At 52.2% G+C, this 21,174-nt stretch overlaps 1 protein-coding gene across 8 annotated transcripts in view; it reads right to left on the bottom strand.

Moving 5' to 3' along the window:
- Positions 1 to 21,174, bottom strand: part of SHROOM2 (shroom family member 2) — a 135,675-nt gene that overhangs the window by 31,163 nt on the left and 83,338 nt on the right. For 6 of the 8 annotated variants that reach the window (XM_067022967.1, XM_059050093.2, XM_059050092.2 and 3 more), the window contains 2 exons: positions 17,999 to 20,243; positions 16,203 to 16,300 (listed from right to left, as the gene is read on the bottom strand). In XM_067022967.1, the coding sequence (XP_066879068.1) occupies positions 16,203 to 16,300; positions 17,999 to 20,243 (2,343 nt within the window). Of the gene's footprint in view, positions 1 to 7,138; positions 7,222 to 15,144; positions 15,167 to 16,202; positions 16,301 to 17,998; positions 20,244 to 21,174 lie in introns of those variants that run through there. The other 2 variants (XM_067022970.1, XM_067022971.1) reach the window with 2 other exon arrangements.

Consider the following 21,174-nt stretch of genomic DNA (forward strand, 5'->3'; position numbering starts at 1 on the left):
GAAGAAAACTCTTTGACAGAAACCACAGCAAGAACTTTTTTGACCCACCTCCTAGAGTAATGAAAATAAAAAGAAAAGTAAACAAATGGGACCTAATGAAACTTTAAGGCTTTTGCACAGCAAAGGAAACCAGAAACAAAACAAAAAGACAACCCACGGAATGGGTTTGCAAACAAAGTGACCAGCAACCCACAGAAAATATCTGCAACCCACATAAAATCTTTGCAAACGAAGTGACCAACAAGGGATTAATCTCCAAAATATACAAACAGCTCATGCAGTTTAATATCAAAAAAACCAACAACCAAAAAAAAAAAAAAAAAAAAAAACCAACAACCCAATCCAAAAGTGGGCAGAAGACCTAAATAGACATTTCTTCAAAGAAGACATGCAGATGGCCAAGAGGCACATGAAAAGATGCTCAACATCACTGATTATTAGAGAAATGCAAATCAAAACTACAATGAGGTATCACCTCACACCGGTCAGAATGGCCATCATCAAAAAATCTACAAACAATAAATGCTGGAGAGGGTGTGGAGAAAAGGGAACCCTCTTGCAGTGTTGGTGGGAATGCAAATTGATACTGCCACTATGGAGAACAGTATGGAGGTTCCTTAAAAAACTAAAAATAGAGCTACTGTGCTACCGTACAATCCAGCAATCCCACTCCTGGGCATATATCTAGAGAAAACCATAATTCGAAAAGATACACGGCACACCAATGTTCACTGCAGCACTCTTTACAATAGCCAGGTCATGGAAGCAACCTAAATGCCCATCGACGGATGAATGGATAAAGAAGATGTGGTAAATGTATACGATGAAATATTACTCAGCCATAAAAAGGAACGAAATTGGGTCATTTGTAGAGATGTGGATGGACCTAGAGTCTGTCATACAGTGAAGTAAGTCAGAAAGAGAAAAACAAATATATTAACGCATATATGTGGAACCTAGAAAAATGGTACAGATGAACCTATGTGCAAAAGCAGAAATAGGGACACAGAAGTAGAGAACAAATGTACAGACACTGAAGTGGGGGAAGGGGAGGTGGGATGAATTGGGAGATTGGGATTGACATATATACACTACTATGTATAAAACAGATAACTGAGCTTCCCTGGTGGCGCAGTGGTTTGAGAGTCCGCCCGCCAATGCAGGGGACACGGGTTCGTGCCCCGGTCCGGGAAGTTCCCATGTGCCGCGGAGTGGCTGGGCCCATGAGCCATGGCCGCCAAGCCTGCGTGTCCGGAGCCTGTGCTCCGCAGCGGGAGAGGCCACAACAGTGAGAGGCCTGCGTACCACAAAAAAAAACAACAAACAAACAAACAGATAATTAAAGAGAACCTGCTGTATAGCACAGGGAATTGTACTCAATGCTCTGTGGTGACCTAAATGGGAAGGAAATCCCAAAAAGAGGGGATATATGTACACATATAGCTGATTTACTTTGCTGTACAGCAGAAACTAACACAACATTGTAAAGCAACTATACCCCAATTAAGGGGGGAAAAAAACCCAAACACTTGTATGGTTTGGAAAAAAAAAAAAAAAAAAAACCTAACCACACCAGTCAGAACAGCCATCATCAAAAAGTCTACACATAATAAATGCTGGAGAGGGTGTGGAGAAAAGGGAGCCCTCCTACACTGTTGGTGGGAATGTAAGTTGGTGCAGCCACTACAGAGAACAGTGTGGAGGTTCCTTAAAAAATTAAAAATACAGCTACTGGGAATTCCCTGGTGGTCCAGTGGTTAGGACTCTGCGCTTCCACTGCAGGCGGCCCAGGCTCAATTCCTGGTCGGGGAACTAAGATTCTGCAAGCCATGCAGCATGGCCAAAAAAAAAAAAAAAAAAAAAGAGCTACCATATGATCCAGCAATCCCACTCCTGGGCATATGTCCAAAAAAGAGGAAAACTCTAATTCGAAAAGACACATGCACCCCAGCGTTCACAGCAGCATTATTTACAATAGCCAAGGCATGGAAGCAACCTAAATGTCCATCGACAAATAAATGGATAAAGAAGATGTGGGGTATACATATACACTGGAATATTATTCAGCCATAAATAAGAATGAAATACTGTCATTTGCAGCTACATGGATGGACCTAGAGATTATCATACTAAGTAAGTCAGACAGAGAAAGACAAATACCATATAATATCTCTTATATGTGGAATCTAAAAAATGATACAAACGAACTTACTTACAAAACAGAAACAGACTCACAGCCACAGAAAACAAACTTATGGTTACCAAAGGGGAAAGGAGGGGAGGAATAAACTAGGAGTTTGGGATTAACATATACACGCTACTATAAATAAAACAGGGCTTCCCTGGTGGTTGAGAGTCTGCCTGCCGATGCAGGGGACACGGGTTCGTGCCCCGGTCCGGGAGGATCCCACGTGCCGCGCAGCGGCTGGGCCCGTGAGTCGTGGCCGCTGCGCCTGCGCGTCCGGAGCCTGTGCTCCGCAACGGGAGAGGCCACAACAGTGAGAGGCCTGCGTACCGCAAAAAAAAAAAACAACAACAAAAAACAAACAAGGAGCTACTGTATAGCACAGGGAACTATATTCAATATCTTGTAATAACCTATAACGGAAAAAAACCTGAAAAAGAATACATATACACGTATAACTGAATCACTTTGCTGTACACCTAAAACACTGTAGATCAACTATACGTCAATTAAAAAAAAAAAAAATCTAACCCTAACCAACCACTAGAGTTTGAAAAGCACACAACACACCTCGGGCATCTATCTGCCACATCAAGAACAATGATCAAGGAAGGCCCCGCTGTCAGCAGGAAGACACAGAAAATGAACAGTAATGCACACAAGGAAAAATACAAATGGCTAGCTAACAACACACAAAGAAGTTCAACTTCACTAGTCACCAAGGAAATGCTGGTTAAAAATGAAACAGTTTTGCCTACCAAGTCACAGAATTTTAAAAATGTCTCACGTGCACAAGGTTTTGGGACAAGCAGGACTGGCCTAGGCTGTTGGGCTATGAAAGGGACCCACCTTATGGAGGGCAACTTGGGGGTATTTTCCAAACGGCTGCCGGGCAATTCCATGTCTAGAACGTTCTCCTAAGGAAATGAGCGTGTAAGAGCACCGATATTTCACCACATATGCTCGCTGTGGTATCACTCCCCACTGTGAAAGACTGGGAACACCCCTACAAGCCCATAATGCTCCTACCGGGCCCCCGTATCTTAGAATGCCAGGCTCCACATACGTACAAGGGGAGGAAAAGCTGTTCATATACAGTACGTATCGTGTGATCACATGTGTATCAGTGAACATTTGTGCTGAGAAAGGACACAAAGTGGATACAGTGGTCTCTCTGGATGGGGGGGTTGAGGGCAGTTTTTAATGTCTTCATTCTGCTTTCTGGAATTTCCATATGTTTTTAATAAAACTGTTCTACTTAGTAAAACAGATTTTTTAAAGAAGGAAATGTTATTAAAGACTATATACCACAGGGCTTCCCTGGTGGCACAGTGGTTGAGAATCCGCCTGCCAACGCAGGGGACGCGGGTTCGTGCCCCGGTCCGGGAGGATCCCACGTGCCGCGGAGCGGCTGGGCCCGTGAGCCGTGGCCGCTGAGCCTGCGCGTCTGGAGCCTGTGCTCCGCAACGGGAGAGGCCACAGCAGTGAGAGGCCCGCGTACCGCAAAAAAAAAAAAAAAAAAAAAAAGACTATATACCACAGCCTAGAAGGCTGTAACCACAGATAACTATAAATCCTAGCTCTCAAAAACATACATCAAGCTTATGAAATAAGGAGCCATTTTTTAATTCTGGGAAACTGTGGTAAAAGAGATTAAAACATACTTAGAATAGCATAGGATCTCCGTAAATTAAGAGAAAGCCATCTGCTTGAAGCGTGTCCTTTTAGCACAATGCACGTGACCCAAAATTTTGAAAATACCATCTCAGAATAGTGCATGATTGTTACTCAGCTGAAACATATTTAGAAATGATTATTTACTCAATAGGCTTCAGATACTTATTGTACATGAAAATTTACTTTATTCCTATATAAAATGCCTATAATACATATTTATGTGCGCATGTGTATATATACACCTACTTGGATGCTCACGTGTATACATATACATGCAGGTGTATATACATGTATCTGCAGGTGTGTGTGTCTGTATAAATATTTAATACCTTCCTAGAATTTCTAGTTATTCCATTCTTAATGGCCTCCAAATATGTGTAAGCGCCCACTGGCTGGACTTTTTAACAGTCATTAAATAACACCTGGCATGCAAGCTGTACCTGGGAAAACTTCATCTGTTAGCAGCTGACTTCACCACAGAACACCTAAGTGGGTGTACTGTCAATGACACTGCCATTGCATCAAGAAACCCCTGCAGGCTGAAAAATCAAGTCTGTTGCAGAGCTCCTTTTATTTATTTACATACGGATCTCAAAAGATACTACACACGTGTGCGTATCTCATATATGGCTTCGCTCACATGAATGTTGACAGCAAATAAATACAACAATACAACCCACTGGCCTGGATGTGTCATTTAAGGGGAATCTGAGTCCCTGGCTTCTCTCCCCAAGAATCAAAAACGATGGTGGCTGAAAGGGTCCTTAGAAATCATTTCATCCAAACTCCCTACTTCGTGGATGAAGAAACAGAAGGTCACGTCCACGCAGGCTTGGGACCCGGGTCCACAGTTTCTCAGCCTGGTTAAGAGGTCTTTACATTACACCACCGCCCCGGAAACCCCCACTGGAACCCCTTCTCACTGCAGTGTTGGTGCACTGGCCCTGGGATGTGACAGCTAATAACAGAAGAGGTTTCGCATCAGGTCTATACGCAGGCTGTGCCGATCTGTAGAACCTTGCAACATCCGAGGTGGTAGGACTTAGCAGGAACCCACCAGATTAAAGACCAGCCATACTGCACGCAAGGGCTCTCCATTCAGAAGCTGTGTGAATCCAGTTACTTAAGCCCCAGTTTCCTTATCGTAAAATGAACATGGTACCCACGTTGTGAGGTCCAAGATATACAGGCGAGAAGCCCTTCTGAACCTTAAGTAATGAACACAAAGGATTCTACAAGTCTTTTTTTTCAAAGGTGAAAAATTAAATAACTTTAGGATCTCTTCAGACATCCAGGGATGTCTACAAGCCTCACAGAAATGACTTATCTAACCTGTTGGAGGGAGAGCCAGCTAGAAAACACGACTGTCTGCTGACCGGGGAGAGATGGGCCGATCTAGTGGACACAAAACACCACCTCTTGTTTCTACTGCTTCCCCACCTAGACCTTCCTAAATTTTAATGCACACAAGAGGCAAAGAATTCAAGGTAGTGAGGGTAAAGCACATGCGTTCTAAAGGCCACACGAAGTATTCGCTTCCGCAACCTCCAAATCCCAAAGGCGGCTGGAGGAGCAGCCAGTTCGTGCCAAACAAGCAGCCATCAGCATACATTGACAGCGCTGTCTCCCCAGCTGGGCAGAAGCCTTACCTGACCTGCACGGTCAGCACCAGTATGTACGGTGATTTCTAATACTCCTTTTATAAATGGCTTTTCTGTGTTTTGTTCATTCATGCATTCATGAATGAAAATACCGCTGCAAATATTTCTCCCTGAGGGGTATATGTTTGTGGGGGTATGTGTGTGACAGAGACAGAGAGAGAAAGTGTGAAATGTTTTTTCCACTCTGCTTGACAAAAAGCTGCATAGAGATGTCCAGTTTCCTACCAGCCATCAAATACTTTTCTGCAACACAATCATAAAAAGTATTTATCATATACGCCCTCAAAGATCCTGCTTTGCAAGGAAAAGAAATATGTCAACCAATCATCAAACCTGTACCTAATCTCCAGTTATTTTACGACGTGTTAAAATATCATTTTCCATTCCTTCATTGTATAAGTCTTCAGACAATGTATACGACCAGCAGGTTCTTTCACTATAAATGCTGTCAGGTAGATTTCTGAAAACCTTTCTTCAAACCCCTCTGCCTCTTTACGTTTCACCGAAGCATGACCACTAAGTCATTTCAAGAAGACTCCTGCTCACATGAGTCAGTCGATGCAGACCCAAACTGTGTGTGAGCGTCCGTGTACCACATACATGCAGCAGTTGCCCTGGGAAAATGGCACACTCCCGCCACACACACAAAAGCCTGCTCTAGTGAAGCAAAACAATTTCAATCGTTTAGAAATATGACCAAAATTAATAACTTGTTTTATTTATGACAATACAAAAGGCAAAAAAAAACCCCAAACCCCACAGCACATGTACAGTAAAACCCGTCAGAAATGCACGCCTTTAAATTGTCACGACTGCAGAGCAAGAACTGCAAAATGCTCAGAACCACCCCATGCCATTTCCTCCATTTACATTTTTTCATTGCCATCAGCAGGCTATGAGTGAATTTACCCACCAAGCATTTTTTTCACGACCCAACATGCACACCTGATTTCCCTGCTTTTTTTCATTCTGACGTACCTGACTCACCATTTCCTTTCTACATCTACAGGCAAAGCCTCCGTCGGGAGAGCGCTCCTTCCTCACTGCTATGGAAAAAGAAAAGGCAAAGCAAGGAAGGGTCTTCATGAAACGCTAGCGCCCTCCCGCCGGTCTCCTCCCGCTGGTTTCCTCGGGGACCCTTCGGCAGGGAAGGCAGGTCTGCAGACCTCACGTGGAGCGCGCCCCACATACCAACGGCTCCCGGTCACACCGGCTCACCGCCCAGAGCACAGTCCCGAGAGGCACTGCCTTCTAGCTCCAGTGCGCTCTCAGTCAAAGGCAGAAACCCAGGCGACCCAAACCGCACGTGTGTACAAGCACGCACGCACACACACACACACACACACACACACACACAGCACGGGCAGAGCTCAGGTGGATTCTGCACGCCCATCTGCATTATCGTTCGCTTTCAGGCAGGAACAACACACGAGGAGCGTGTCTGCAGACCTCCCCCCGCTGGCCTCACACCGCCCTGTGAGCTGACCACCTGCTCTTCAAGACAGCACGACAAAAGGGGCACGGGTCGCCGCAAAGCCCGGCACACAGCCACGGCGGCAGGAAAGCATCCCTGTCCTGCAGGAGATGCCCCGAGAGGGGACCCAGGCTCTCTTACCGGCTCTCCGCCCGCCGTGAGCACAGCGCCCCACGGACCCGCTCTGCGACAGCCCTGGCGTCTGCCTTCCTGTCTGTGCCCGCTGCCTCGTGACGGTCAAGTTCACACAGCCCACCCCCCACCACCCCCGACTCTAACCCTGGGACTCAAGCCTCCCTTGTGACCTCACTGACCTCAGGGGGAAATGTTCCCAAGGCTTTCTCTGCCTAAACCCGCAAAGCCTCGCCCTTTTAAACCCCTAAAGGCACGGGTGTCTTCCTCTTTATAATTTAAAAGGAGGAAATACCGAAAAGCCTACTGCATGAATTTTACGCAGCTTTGCCTGTTACACCGCGCTAGACCCTCGTATAACGTGTGCAATCCAAGGTTCAGTCCCACAAGCGTCAAGTCAGATGAAACGATGAAGTTTAAAACAAAACAAAACAAAAACATTCAGTAGCCTATCTCACGTCTTTCTGTATTTTGGGGTTTATTACACACTCAGGAGGAATGTAATCCAAACAACTAACAAAGCGTTTCCGGAGGTTTTACTGCGTACAAGGCATTCGCTGCAGACCACAAAGGGGTCACAGGCTGACCCTGACGACTTAGCCGATCCGTCACTTCACAATGATCTGCATTGAAAGTCCCCGCGCCCCGCCTCCCCTCCTAAGGCAGCTCCCAGCCCCTGACGCAGGCAGCGCCCCTCCCGCCAGGGTCTCTGACAGCCACACGGAGAGCCCCGACCCTCCCCGGTCCTGCACTTACCCTCCAGGACGAATTTTCTCTTTTTACCACCTGCTTCAATCAACGTCTTCAAAATTCACTGCGGTTACTTCTGACTCTTGCTCATTTAAACAAGTAACACGTGCTACCGTGCAGTATCTCCCACGTTACCACTATTTCCCCAAGAGTGACTTTTTCATTTTTTCACACCTGCTTGGTTTTAAGCGCCGCGCTGCTGAGTTAGTGTGACACCCGTTTAGCCTTCAAGGAAGTCTGCAAGGAAGGTGGGTGTGGCCGTCCCATCACCCAGGGAAGGGAAGTTATTAGCAAGCTTAGATGGCCTGATACAATCACACGGAGAAGCAGAGCAAGAATGTGAACCTCTGTCTGCCCCCCCGCCAAGTCCCACATTCTTTGCACTAGCTTTCCTCTCCACGAATTATTTTACCAAGTACAGGATCCCCTCACTCAGAGAGGGTGCCATCCACCCCAGGCCAGCTCCATACCTGTCTATACCTCAGAGCACAATGTGAGGCCATCCATGTAACAGGCAGCCAGTAAGAGCCTGGGGGCTGACTAGGGATTTCACCCACTTACTGCTCAAAAGGTGCACGGAACTCCTCGGTTTCGCGCACGTTTCATGTCCACTCGGAAATATTTTAATGCATCTTACGCTGCTTAAGAGGCAAATCGCAGAACCATACTTTTTTCTTTTCAATGTGTGGACCTTCAGAAAGTTTATGAGAAGACTGATTTCTGGGACTAGCTGCAGGCGTCTCACCACCACTTAACACACCGAGTACGAGGAAATCAACTCTGACAGCCAAGGGCCCACCTCACCTCTGACTGATGGCAGCCGTGTATAAGATGCGGTCTAACTCTAGAGAGGGCGTCAGTTCAAACGGAACCTTAAAAATAAACCCACTTCACTGGGACTTCCCTGGTGGCGCAGTGGTTAGGAATCCACCTGCCGATGCAGGGGACACGGGTTCCAGCCCTGGTCCGGGAAGATCCCACATGCCGCGGAGCAACTAAGCCCGTGCGCCGCAACTACGGAGCCTGCGCTCTAGAGCCCGCGTGCCACAACTGAGCCTGTGCGCCACAACTACTGAAGCCCACGTGCCTAGAGCCCGCACCCCGCAACAAAGAATAGCCCCCGCTCTCTGCAACTAGAGAAAGCCTCCGCGCAGCAACGAAGACCCACGCAGCGAAAAATAAAATTAAAATTTTTAAGAAAAGGAAGATGCAAAGTGGAAAGGGGGGGAGGGTGGAAGAAAAAAAATAAACCCACTTCAGGAGTGACCACTCAAGGGGTACAAGGTCTCCTCTTGGGGTGATGAAAATCTTCTGGAACTAGACGGTGCTGATGGATGCCTAATGCTGTGAACGTACTAAGTGTTACTGGATCATATACACTCACATGGTTAACTTTACATTATGTGGATCCCACCACAATTCTAAAATAAATAAAATCTTTTCAGCCCATTTCAGAAAAAGCATAAGTTACTTATTTTTTATTTGATGTTTTTAAACTTTTATTTTATGTTGGCGTCTAGTTGAATAACAACGTTGCATTAGTTTCAGGTGTCTAGCAAAGTGATTAAGTTATATCTACTCCTTTTCCAAACTGTTTTCCCATTTAGGTTGTTACATAATATTGAGCAGAGTTCCCTGTTTTACACAATAGGCCCTTGTTGATTATCCATTTTAAATATAGCAGCGTGAGTTACTTCGAATAACTTAAAAATTAAAGCAAGTCATTTACAGGAACCTCACAAACAGCAGCCAACGTGGCCCAACATACAGACACCTACGAAGCCTGTGAGTCCCAAGGGACGGAGGTCAAACTGGGCAGATGTCCTGCCCTCGAAGCCATCTTGTCAGGGAGCCTGACCTCGGCGGGCCCGAGACTCACTGCCCACTGGTCTTCTCCAGACAATGATCTCTGAGTTCTAGTATCAAATGCCGACACGGACGGAAAGCAACACAGGAGAAACCTGCGGCAGTTAAGCTGCCTCGTCCTTACCCAAGAGGGAAAAGCCTGCACCTGGTACCTGGTCTCCAAAGTTCCCCAACGTTGCTCGAGAAGGCCTGGGGAGAGGCAGGCGTGAGAAGGATACGTGGGCTCAACCACGACCCTCCCAGTCATCAGGGGTGCCCTCGACGATCTCTGTGAAGCAAGCTTTCACCCTAGCACAGCTTTGCCACGTGCACGCCTGCCACGAAGCCCGATCTCGTTACCACGCTGCAAGAATGCTACGGTGCCTCTCACAGGCCGCACCTTCCGCAGGGGAGGAAGCACAAGTCGGTGTTCGCAGCTCACGGATGAGACGCGCTCATGTTCGCAACACGGGCGCACCACACAGCCTGGATGGAGACGTGTGACTTCACCCATTAACGGTATGAAAGTCGACTACGTGAGGATTAAGTGGGCTGCCACACTCGGTCCCATTAGAAGAACCAGGAATCAGAGACCTGGTCCTCGACAGTTCGGTTCTTTTGCTCAGGCTTAGCTGCCCCGCGGCACGTGGGATCTGAGTTCCCCGACCAGGGATCAAACCCGCATCCCCTGCGTTGGGAGGCGGATTCTTAACCGCTGGACCGCCAGGGAAGTCCCGACGATTGGGTTCTTGAGCCAAGAGGAAAGCACTTTAATGAGACAATGAGCCAGAAGAGTTGAGAAGAACTGAAAGGCAGCAAAGATCGTCTCAAAAGCAGTCAGGGGAGACTTTGCCGACACCTCTGCCACCGTGAAGAGTATTAACGTAAGGTGTACTTAGACCCATACGGCCGCCTCCCAGGTCATCCCAGACCTAAACCATGGTACGCTGACATAAAACACGGCATCGAGCAAGGAAGCATGGGTGGAAGGATCAAAAGGAGATGATGAGTGTCAGTGTGTTCGTGTGGGTTTCTGGAGAAAGGCAAAAACACCCAAGAGTACCTGTACGTGCAAGTTCGACCAAGGGCAACTGACAAGGGTTTGAGCTTGCTTTTTTTTTTTTTTTTTGGCTACATTGGGTCTTTGCTGCTACGCACGGGCTTTCTCTAGTTTTGGCGAGCGGGGGCTACTCTTCGTTGCGGTGCACAGGCTCTAGGTACGTGGGCTTCAGCAGTTGCAGCACACGGGCTCAGCAGTTGTGGCTCGAGGGCTCTAGAGCACGGGCTCGGTAGTTGCGGCGCGTGGGCTCCAGGGCGCACGGGCTTCAGTAGCTGTGGCGCGCGGGCTCAGTAGTTGTGGCTCGCGGGCTTAGTTGCTCCGCGGCATGTGGGATCTTCCCGGACCAGGGATCAAACCTGTGTCCCCTGCCTCGGCAGGTGGATTCTTAACCACTGCACCACCAGGGAAGTCCCAAGGGTTTGAGCTTTGAAGACAGGAGTCAACTGAGAAGAAAGGAGACCAGAGGATAAAAGAGCAGAGGATGCTGTCAAACAGCTGTGGAAATCTCTCCATCCAAGAAGAGGGCCCGTGGACTCTTGGCTTTTCCCTCCCCCACGCCCGCCCCCAACAAAGGACTGGCATGCAGCCACCGGGGCAATCAGCCGACGTGTGTCAGAACGCTCTCAGAGGGCAGAAGCTGCCTTCACAAGTGGGGTCGGTGGAGGACCGCTTCCCCGCCGCGTCCGGAACGCGGATGCCTGGGTCCAGTCTCCACCGCTGTCCCTCAGCGCCACAGGGGTTAACACTTTGGCACGGTCTCTGTCCACAGCTCACTGCTCCGTGGACCTGGCTCCCTGGCCTCACTTTCTGCTCCGGGGCCCCAAGCCCTGGAACCCTCAAACCACTGCCTAACAACGCGTCCTTCGGAATAACGTGAAGCCACGAGACCAAACCAGCATGTAAACAAATCTGCTGTGCCTCGTCCTGACTCTGCTTTTCCTGAAGCCACACGGGTATAAACACAAGGCGAAGGTGTAGTTACCAACCAAGACGTAACAACACACCACTGGAGCCTGGGCCCGGGCTCTTCCGACAGCCGCTGCTTTTCACCTCCGGGAGGACGGAGGTCTGTGTCTGAGCAAGGGCTGTGGGCACGGGAGACGGTGCACTGCCCGCAAGGAAGCGGTGCCGATGCCGGGCTCCACCCCAGAAAACTTCCAAGCCTGAGTTTCACTTTGGGATCATGCCGGCGTGGGCTTCGTAATTACCCAGCCCAGCGGTTCAGAATGGAAAGCTTCAACCGCCCCTTAGCTAACTGAAGGCCAGGAGAAGTAAACGTCTCCCCCAAAGCAACAAACGAGGGGTGCAGCTCGGAGGGCAAGGCTCTCACTCTGAAACCTTCCCGCAAGCAGCCTGTGGAGTAAATGGAAATCAGTCTCGGCATGGAGCTCGGTACCGCAAATCACCTCTCAGGGCAAACACACCGGAAGGTGAGCCTCGGGTGGGCTTAGCTTGTTGATGAATTTCAGGTGAAATGAAAGAGCTTGATTTCAGACAGACTCCACCTTCTGGCTGTTAGTGGGATTGAGGATTTAGTCTTACTCTCCCCCTGGCCCCTCCTCTCCCATCTGCCCCAACAAAATACAAGCCTGCAGGTCAGAGCCAGCCTGCTGGCGGCAGCTCCTACGGGGGCAGAAACGGCCAGGAGGAGGCCGGGGCGCGGGAACCTGCCAGTGGCCCCAGCCGCCTGGGCTCTTCCCCTACAAGACCTGTCTGCAGAACCGCCCGGAAGCAGTCCTCTAGAAGACCCTCACGTGTGAGGGGCACGAACCCCACGTGGTAAAACTCCGCTTTCTTACAAGGCTTAAAACATGACGCTGGCCAGCACGTCCGCGTACCACGTTTGAGATGTTGATGGCTTCCCTCTAACGGGCAAGGAGAGCCCGCTTCACGGGCTGTCACGGACACTAAACTCGTCAACACAATTCCAGCAAGCAGGGCATGCCAACATGGAAGCACTATTCCCCACGATCCAGAAGGAGCACAGAGCCCCTCCTCCACTCTGCCCAGGGCCTGCCAGGGGCGCTACCAGCCGTCCAGGCAGGGAGAGAGCAGCCAGCGAGGGGGCAGCTCCATGAGAAGCGGCAGGGGGGGCACCGGAATACCCTGGTCCCCACACGCTGTTTACAGGACGATGGGCGTCTGCTCGGAAGGTCACTCTTGGAAAGGGAGTTACCCGCCAGAAGGTGTGTGCGACTCCACGCCGGCAACAGCCCTCCAAAGAGGCTTCGCTGTTTCCCCTCTTCACCAGCTGCTCGCTAGGATGGCAGCTCCTTTATTTTAAATGATATTTTTAGGGCTTCCCTGGTGGCGCAGTGGTTGAGCGTCCGCCTGCCGATGCAGGGGACGCGGGTTCGTGCCCCGGTCCGGGAGGATCCCACGTGCCGCGGAGCGACTGGGCCCGTGAGCCGTGGCCGCTGAGCCTGTGCGTCCGGAGCCTGTGCTCCGCAACGGGAGAGGTCACGACAGTGAGAGGTCTGTGTACCGCAAAAAAAAAAAAAAAAAAAAAAAAAAATGCTAGGACATCAGGTGTGACCTTGTCTGGACAACGATGAAAGGACACTTCCTGAGAGGGTGGACGCAGCAGACAGAACTGGTTAAAGGCATTAGAGAGAAGCAGAGACATTCCTCCTAGTATTATGAACTAACTCTGCTCCCCTCTTCATACCTTGAAGTCCTAATCCCCCAGGACTTCAGAAGGTGATGGAATGAAGCTCTTTCAAGAGGTGATTAAGGCAAAATGAGGGCATGGGGGTGGACCCTAATGCAATCTGGCTGGTGTCCTTCTAAGAAGAGATGAGGACAGAGACACACACAGAGGGAAGACCAGGTGAGGACACAGGGAGAAGGCGGCCGCCTGCAAGACACCGAGAGAGGCCCTGGGAGAAACCAACCCTGTCAGCACCTGGAGCTTAGACTCGGACCTCCAGAGCTGTGAGAAAATAACTGTCTGTTGCTGATGCCGCCCAGACCCTGGCACTCTGTTATGGCAGCCCAAGCAAACTACTTCACCGAGCTTCCAAGGCCCCCAGTGGCACTGGGGCAGGGAGCAGACTGCTGTTAGTCAGGACACCTGAGCTTGGAGATCTGGTGCAAAACCTCCAAAAACACTGGGCGCTGCCTCTGGAAACATGATGGGTGAGGAGGCTGCTCCCATGAGAACACAGCTGGAGGCAAGCAAACACTGCTAGATCTTCTCCCGAGGGCCTGGGTCCTGCGCAAACACCACCCGTCTTACCCATAACCCCCAGGCAGAAGTCACCTCATCCTAGTCCCTCCAAGATGCTGAACCATCCCGCAACTTTTCACAAAGATGATAATTACGCGTCATCGCTTCAGTGCTGGGTGTAGGTGTCTCTCCTTCCCTCCTACACTGGGAGGTCCTTTGGGGCAGAACCTTTGTCCTACTTTATCTAGAACACAGAATCCTGAACCTCACAAAAATGTTCTCAATTCGATTTGCATGCATAATTGTTCTCTTGATGCCCTTCTGGCATCCCAACAAACACAACAAAAGCCAGTTTTCATTATCATGTGCCAGTTAACACATCAGCAATTTGATTTCTTTACACAGATGTTACATTAATTTATGCAAAACACTGGGCATCTTTAAATCTTTGCATTATAGATTTGGTTTTGGTGAGCAAAGGACAGTCCCTTGCCTGCATTTTCATTTCTTTTGTTCTCCAATTTAATGTTTCAAGGGCACTCTTTCTAGCTGATACTTCAGAAGATAAACATTTTCTCAAAAAAAAAAAAAAAAAAAAAAGCCTCTTTGACATCCCTAATCTAGGATTTCACTGAGTCTCACCACTCTTTAAAAGCACACACAGTGATTCTGAAAATTGCTGGGTTTGTAGCTCAAAACCAGAAAGCTTCTGGAACTCATTCCTTCAGAGCGGTTACACAGCCTGCCAGAAGACACAGCTGTGAAGCAGGCAGTGTGTGGTCCCTCCCCCCGTTCCTCTTGACCCTTTCGCTGCTGACAGTATCGTTACAACACACACACACACACACATACACACACACAGAGTATGTACATTATAAGCCATTTGTTATGACTCTTCACAGCAGGAGAGCTGAACTCCAACCAGCACACGCATGTCTTTCTGCAGGATAAATGCCCGAGGCCACCGTGCAGGAGCGAAGCCCGAGCCCGAGCGCGCAGGGAGCGTCCTCGCCGCGCCGCACCGCGCCCCAGCACAGCACGCACTCTCATGACTGCAGCAACGCCCAGAAGTGGCTTTGATAAAGACGACAGCTGGCGCTTGGCACGTGGCCTACTCGCAATCTAGAGCCATAAAGCTCTAACTGTGCCGCTCCGACACAGCTCAGCTCCGCACGTGTATCATTCACGGACCTTCCTCTCTCGCCCAGGGGTTTCTGGTCTTGGCCGTGCAGACTGGTCAGCAACTGCAACCACATCCTACATGTGCACACACAGACCACCACGCCTGCTGCCTCAGAGCCGCCGACACTCTTGTCCCAGGCCAGCGGCACTCAGCTTACAGCCAAACGAAATAAAACCCCGCTATGTAAGGCTCTCAACAGCAAGCGTTTAAGTTGGTCTTCTCTGGGACAGAATCTTCCATCTTGAGGCTGGTGTTTAATTTGAGCAGCACGCCAACTCCCCGAGATCCTCAAGGAACAGAAAAATACGCACTCAGCGACCCTCCCGTGTACAAATTTGCTTCCATTCTTCCAGCAACCCTTTCAAAATAAGGTCGTCCCCCAGTTCCTGCAGTGACCTACACTTCCCTCTCCCGCCCTCCTCACGGATGAGGGGCCAGACGACAGTACGTATTTCAACTAAATTCCACCCTCACTGCAGTGACACAGCCACACTGGACACACTTGAGAATCAGGGCACACGACAGTGTAACACTGCTGCCATTCCGTTCTTTCAGATGCTCTGATCCCCCCTTGGGGAGCCAACCGACTGGATTTCTATTGTAAAGCTCAAAACTAAGTCCTTAAATAAGGCCAGTTGAGAAAGGCTTGCCCTAGTCCTTTGACTAACAATACTTCCAGACAACTTGGATTTCCAGACCCAGCAACCCAGCTGTGCCCTCAATGGTAAAGCATCCCGTCGGTTGGCCGTTCTGGATAAAGCATGTCATTCAAGCCCCCGACACAGGCTTTTCTCGTTCTGTGAACATACAGAACGTTACTGTACGGAAAACACAGCAGCTGTTTTAAGAACCAAAAATGCCACGATGGCGTTCAGAGCGACCCCGCCCTGGGGCTGCTTCTCTCGCCGGCAGCGGTGTAGGGCTCGGTCCTGCGGACGCTGGAAGCTGAACCTGGTTAGTGGCCACTCCAGGTCTGGCGGAAACCAGACACCCAAGCACTCACCCACCACAGTGCAGCCCAGCCCAAGACACCTTCTTAGTAACGCCAAGACCAAGAGTCTCCTACCTTGGGGTGGGGCATCCCTCCTCGGCCTGGACTGAGGAAGAAAGCTCTCTGCGCGCACCGGGGTCCTCTGTTTGCCGTCGCACTTCCACAGGAGCTTCCTGCCAAGGGTGGTACAACGAGACACCCGGTCATCAAGCTGCCGCCTCCGAGACCTCTGTGATCACGAACCCTTCATTGTGGGTTCGCCCTGTGAGCCCACACCACGAAGGCAGTGACGCCGCCTGCCGTCAGCCGGCCACGGGACCCGCGAGCCCCGCTCTCCAAAGCGTCTCATCAAAATGACTCAACAAGACCGGGCGTCCCCGTCGGCTCTGGGCAGGAAGCAGAACTCCTACATGAGGGTCATAAACCTGTGGGACACACTGGCCCCCAAACCCTAATCAAATCAAACCCAGCTGGTCACGGCTCCCTGCAGCGAAACCTCAAGCCCCGGGACCTGGAGTCTGGGAGCCTTGTTTCTTGACCGAGCAAGCACGGAATTCTCAGAGGTCACAATGCACAGGGCATGGGCACCCGGTCGCCGTGTTTGCAGGCCTTTCTGCACCAGGGGGCCACACAGAAAGCTACAGCTCTCTTCACATGCCCACGTTCATTATTGTGTAACAAACCGATGACTGTTTTTTTTTTAAAACAACCTCTATCGGAAGCTGCAGGAAATCTTTTCTTTGAAATGTACAAATGCAGATGGCAGGGGGAGAAAAAGCAGAGAGTGTGGGAGAGGAAGACTGACTAAGACTTTGAGGTATGGATGCAAACATGTAGCTTTTTAGAAAGCTTCTCATCAACTTTCACCATTAAACTCCTACTTTGGGGAAGGGGCTTCCTGGTGGCGCAGTGTTTGAGAGTCCACCTGCCGATGCAGGGGACGCGAGTTCGTGCCCCGGTCCGGGAAGATCCCACGTGCCGCGGAGCCGCTGGGCCCGTGAGCCGTGGCCGCTAAGCCTGTGCATCCGGAGCCTGTGCTCCGCAACGGGAGAGGCCACAACAGTGAGCGGCCCGCATACCACTAAATAAATAAATAAATAAAGCTTCTACTTAAAAAAAAAAAAATTGAAATAGTTTAACGCACTGCATTTTCAATTGCATTTGCCCCAGAACATCTTTAAACATATGTGACCCACAAAAGGGACTAAGAAGAATACTAACAGCATCAAAGGACATCAGTGCTTGAAAACTATCAATCGTGTGTTGTCTTAAGCCTTGCTATCAAGCACCCCTTGTAGTTCCAGAGAGGAGTTTGCCATTTTCTATCATCTCCCCCAATTTCTTCCCTTTGTATTAAGGGCAAGCTAATCAAAGGGAAAGACCGCTTCAGCGAGAGCGGACGATGAGGCTGGGAACTCGAGGTGTGGGTGAAAACGGCACTCACAATTGTCATGAGTGCATCGACTTTGTCCCCAGGTGCCGATACGAGAAAAGCTGGTGCACGGAAACGCTCAGGCAGCTGGACACAAGTCACAGGAGCTGATACGAGAAAAGCTGGTGCACGGAAACGCTCAGACAGCTGGACACAAGTCACAGGAGCTGATACGAGAAAAGCTGGTGCACGGAAACGCTCAGACAGCTGGACACAAGTCACAGGAGCTGATACGAGAAAAGCTGGTGCACGGAAACGCTCAGACAGCTGGACACAAGTCACAGGAGCTGATACGAGAAAAGCTGGTGCACGGAAACGCTCAGACAGCTGGACACAAGTCACCACGGCACTGGGCCATGATGTTCCGGGGCTGTCCTCCTATACGTGCCTTAAGATGGGACTGCGGGGGCTCTGTCCTGGCTCCCTGCAGGACGCTTACCTGCTTGTAGAGGTCGGTTGAGGGCGACGACCGGGACCTTCCGTGGATGTACTGTGGCCTCTCGCGTGGGTCCAGACCCACGTCCAGGATGTTGTCTGCCGAGTGGTACCTCCCAGAACTCCTGGCTTCCGGGGCTTTCCTCTGTTCCCTCCACGAGGCTTGATACTCTGCAAAGGTCCCCAGCCTCTGAGGCGGGTCTGGCCTCCCCGGCTTTCCCTCCTTTCCAAGGCCCGCTGTCCAAGGCCTCTCTGGCTTCTCCTTGGGGAACCCAGTGGGTGCCGGCCTCGGCCCCGGCCGCTGGCCTAGGGGCTTGCTGGTTTCCTCAAAAAACTTCCACCTGTCAGCAAAGGTGCGCACGGTCTCGTCGCGGCGTGCGGGGCGCGGGCGCGGGCGGTCGTCCCCCACGAGCCCCACCTCGTTTATCTTCTCGGGCTCGGAGTAGGACTTCAGTTTCTGCTCGGCCGTGAAGCGCCTCCGGCCTGCGATGCGCGGGGCGTGCAGCGCGCCGGCGGCGCTTGAGGGCAGCCTGGCCGGGGCCGCCCCCCAGACGCGAGGGAGGGTGTCGGGGTCCGACGGGCTGGGCTCCAGGTCGCGGCGCCTAAACGACGTAGCCCTCAGGACGCGGGCCTGCGCCTCCTTCAGGTGGTCCTTATAGGTGCTGGAGAAGGCGGCTTCCGGGGCGCCCCCTGCCAGCTGCAGCCCCCAGCCACGCGCCTCGGCCTCGGCCGCCTCCTCCTCCTCCGCGGCGCCGGCCAGCGTTGCCGTGCTCCGGCTCTTCTGCAGCCTGGCTCGCCGCAGCTGGATCTCGTTCCTCAGGGTGGTGGCGAAGCGGTCGCTCCTCCGCATGGGTTTGCCCGCCGGGGCCTCGGGCAGGGGCCTCTCCGGGGCGCCCTCGAGGCCGGCCTCGGGCCGGCGCGCCCCTTCCTGGGTCAGCGAGTGCAGCATGGGCGTCTGCAGGGGGCAGATCTCGCCGCCCCCGTGGGCCCACCCGAAGCCGCCTGCGACCCTCTTCACGCTCGCTGCTTCCACGAGGCCGGCCTCAGGCGGCTCCTCGGCTCCCTCGCAGTGGCCCCCGGCCTCCCTGTCGGCCGGCGCCCCCCTCCCCCTCTGCCGGGAGCCCGGAGGCCCCTCGAGCCGGGGCGGGTAGCAGCGGGGCTGCGCGGCCGGGGCGCCCCCCTGCGGGCCGCGTCGGGAGGTCACGCAGTAGTAGCGGCTCTGCGTGCCACAGTCCCCCTTCTGGTGGCCGGCGCCGGGCCGCCCCGCCAGAGCGGGGCTGTCATCCGGGAAGCGCTCGGCAGGCGGCTGCTCCCTGAGCCACGTGGCGGCACTGGGCCCCTCGTGAAAGAAGGGGCCCTCGTCGCTGGAATGGCGCGGGTGCTGGCACGCGGGCGAAGGCTGCGGGCAGCGCACGTCGGTGCTGGACTGGGAGGCCTGGAGCCGGCTGGGGGCCCCCGGGAGGGCCCTGGCCCCGCTGTCGCAGGGCGGCCACCCGCAGTCCAGGGGCACAGCCGGCGCACAGCCCGAGCTCCCGGCTCTCCTTCCGTCGCCGGGGCGCGCTGGTCTCTGCGGCTGATCGGCCGCTTCCAGTCTCCAGTCGCTGTGGGACTGAGCGCGGGTCAGGCCCGGAGGGTACTGCGCGGCGGCCGCCTCTGAGAAAGGAGGGCCCTGGGTCTTCTCGTGGCTCTTGGTGGCAGCAAAGCTGTCACTGCGGAGAGGGGGAGGGGGCGGAGGAGGGGACGAAGAGGCCTTTTTCTTATCGGGAACATACCAGACTGGCCCAAAACTGGACCTCCCGGAAGCAGCTAGCTTGGGCTCAGGACTGCCCTCGGGCCTGGGGCTCCTGCGGCTGTCACAGGGGACCCTGGGGGGGAAGCACCCGAGCCTCTCGTCCACACACGGAGGGTCACCGGCAGCCAGGCCCTGGCGGTCGCTGCCTCCGGCGGAGGCCTCCCAAAGGCCCACTTTGTAGAGAATGTTCTCGGCAGAGGAGGCATCGGCCTTGGGCAGGGTGTGGTCAGGCGTGCTGGAGCTGGTGGAGAAGGAGCCGTAAGCCGAGTCCCGCTTGTTGGGGCCGCCCAGGTGGTCGATGCTGCTGTTAGACTTGGCAGCCGACAGGCGCCCGGAGGGGTAGGACTGGGCAGGCTGGTCCAGGCTGTCCACGCTCCCCAGGGAGCTGAAGTGGTCAGAGGTGCACTGCAGATTCGTCTGCTCCCACGCGCCGCTCGACAGGTCCTGAGAGGAGGAGCTAGGAAACGAGAACCACAGCAACAGTGTGCTTTAGAGTCAAGTTGGAGCTAAGGGCAAGATGAGACAATGCATGTAGGAGCGGCTGGCTCTGGGCGGAAAGCAGCCACTCTCCCTGGAGCGAGATCCCTGGGTGTGGCGCATCTAAGTTTTCCCATTTCGAAGAGCAGCTTTCCGAGGGCAGGCTGAAAGGACCGAGTCCTGTCCCCAAACAGAAAAGCTGCCACGCTGCAGTACATCTCTCAGCTCTACACCCATAGGCTGGACCAAGTCCAGAGCAGGCAGCAGCAGGCAATTACCCCCCCACCCCCCCCCACCCCCACCCCCCAACACCTTTATCCTCAATCACTGGTTAAGTATCACGGATAGCAAACCGCAGCCCATGAGCTAAGGACGGCTTTTAGATTTTTTTAATGGGGGCGGGGCGGGGCAGGGCAGGGCACGGAATCAAAAGAGTACTTCCTGATGCGTGAAAATGATATGAAATTCCAATTTCAGTGCTCATAACTAGAGTTTGAGGGGAACTCGGTCACGGCTGTGTGCTTCGCTCCCAAGGGCAGAGCTGCGCAGCTGCCACGGACACTGGCCCACCAGCCTGAGATATCAATCCTATCTGGCCCCTGGCAAAACGAGTTTGTGGAGCCCTGGTTGAGTGCAGGAAATGACTCCTACTATGGACTGCGAACACAAAGAAAGCCATCCAAAGAGAACGGTCTTCAACTTAGAAAGGCAAGTTCAGAGATAACATGACTTTTCCAAACCCAGGTAATTAAATCACAGGCAGACCTCATTTCGAAATGAGGTCTGCCTGTGATTTAATGAAAGCTCAGATGATGATTAGCATTTTTTAGCAATAAAGTATTTTAAGACTAACGTATGTCCTTTTTTTTTTTTTTTTTTTTTTGACACAGTCCTACTACTGCACATTTAAA

This window comes from Kogia breviceps, chromosome X (assembly GCF_026419965.1).
Source record: "Kogia breviceps isolate mKogBre1 chromosome X, mKogBre1 haplotype 1, whole genome shotgun sequence".
NCBI lineage: Eukaryota > Metazoa > Chordata > Mammalia > Artiodactyla > Physeteridae > Kogia > Kogia breviceps.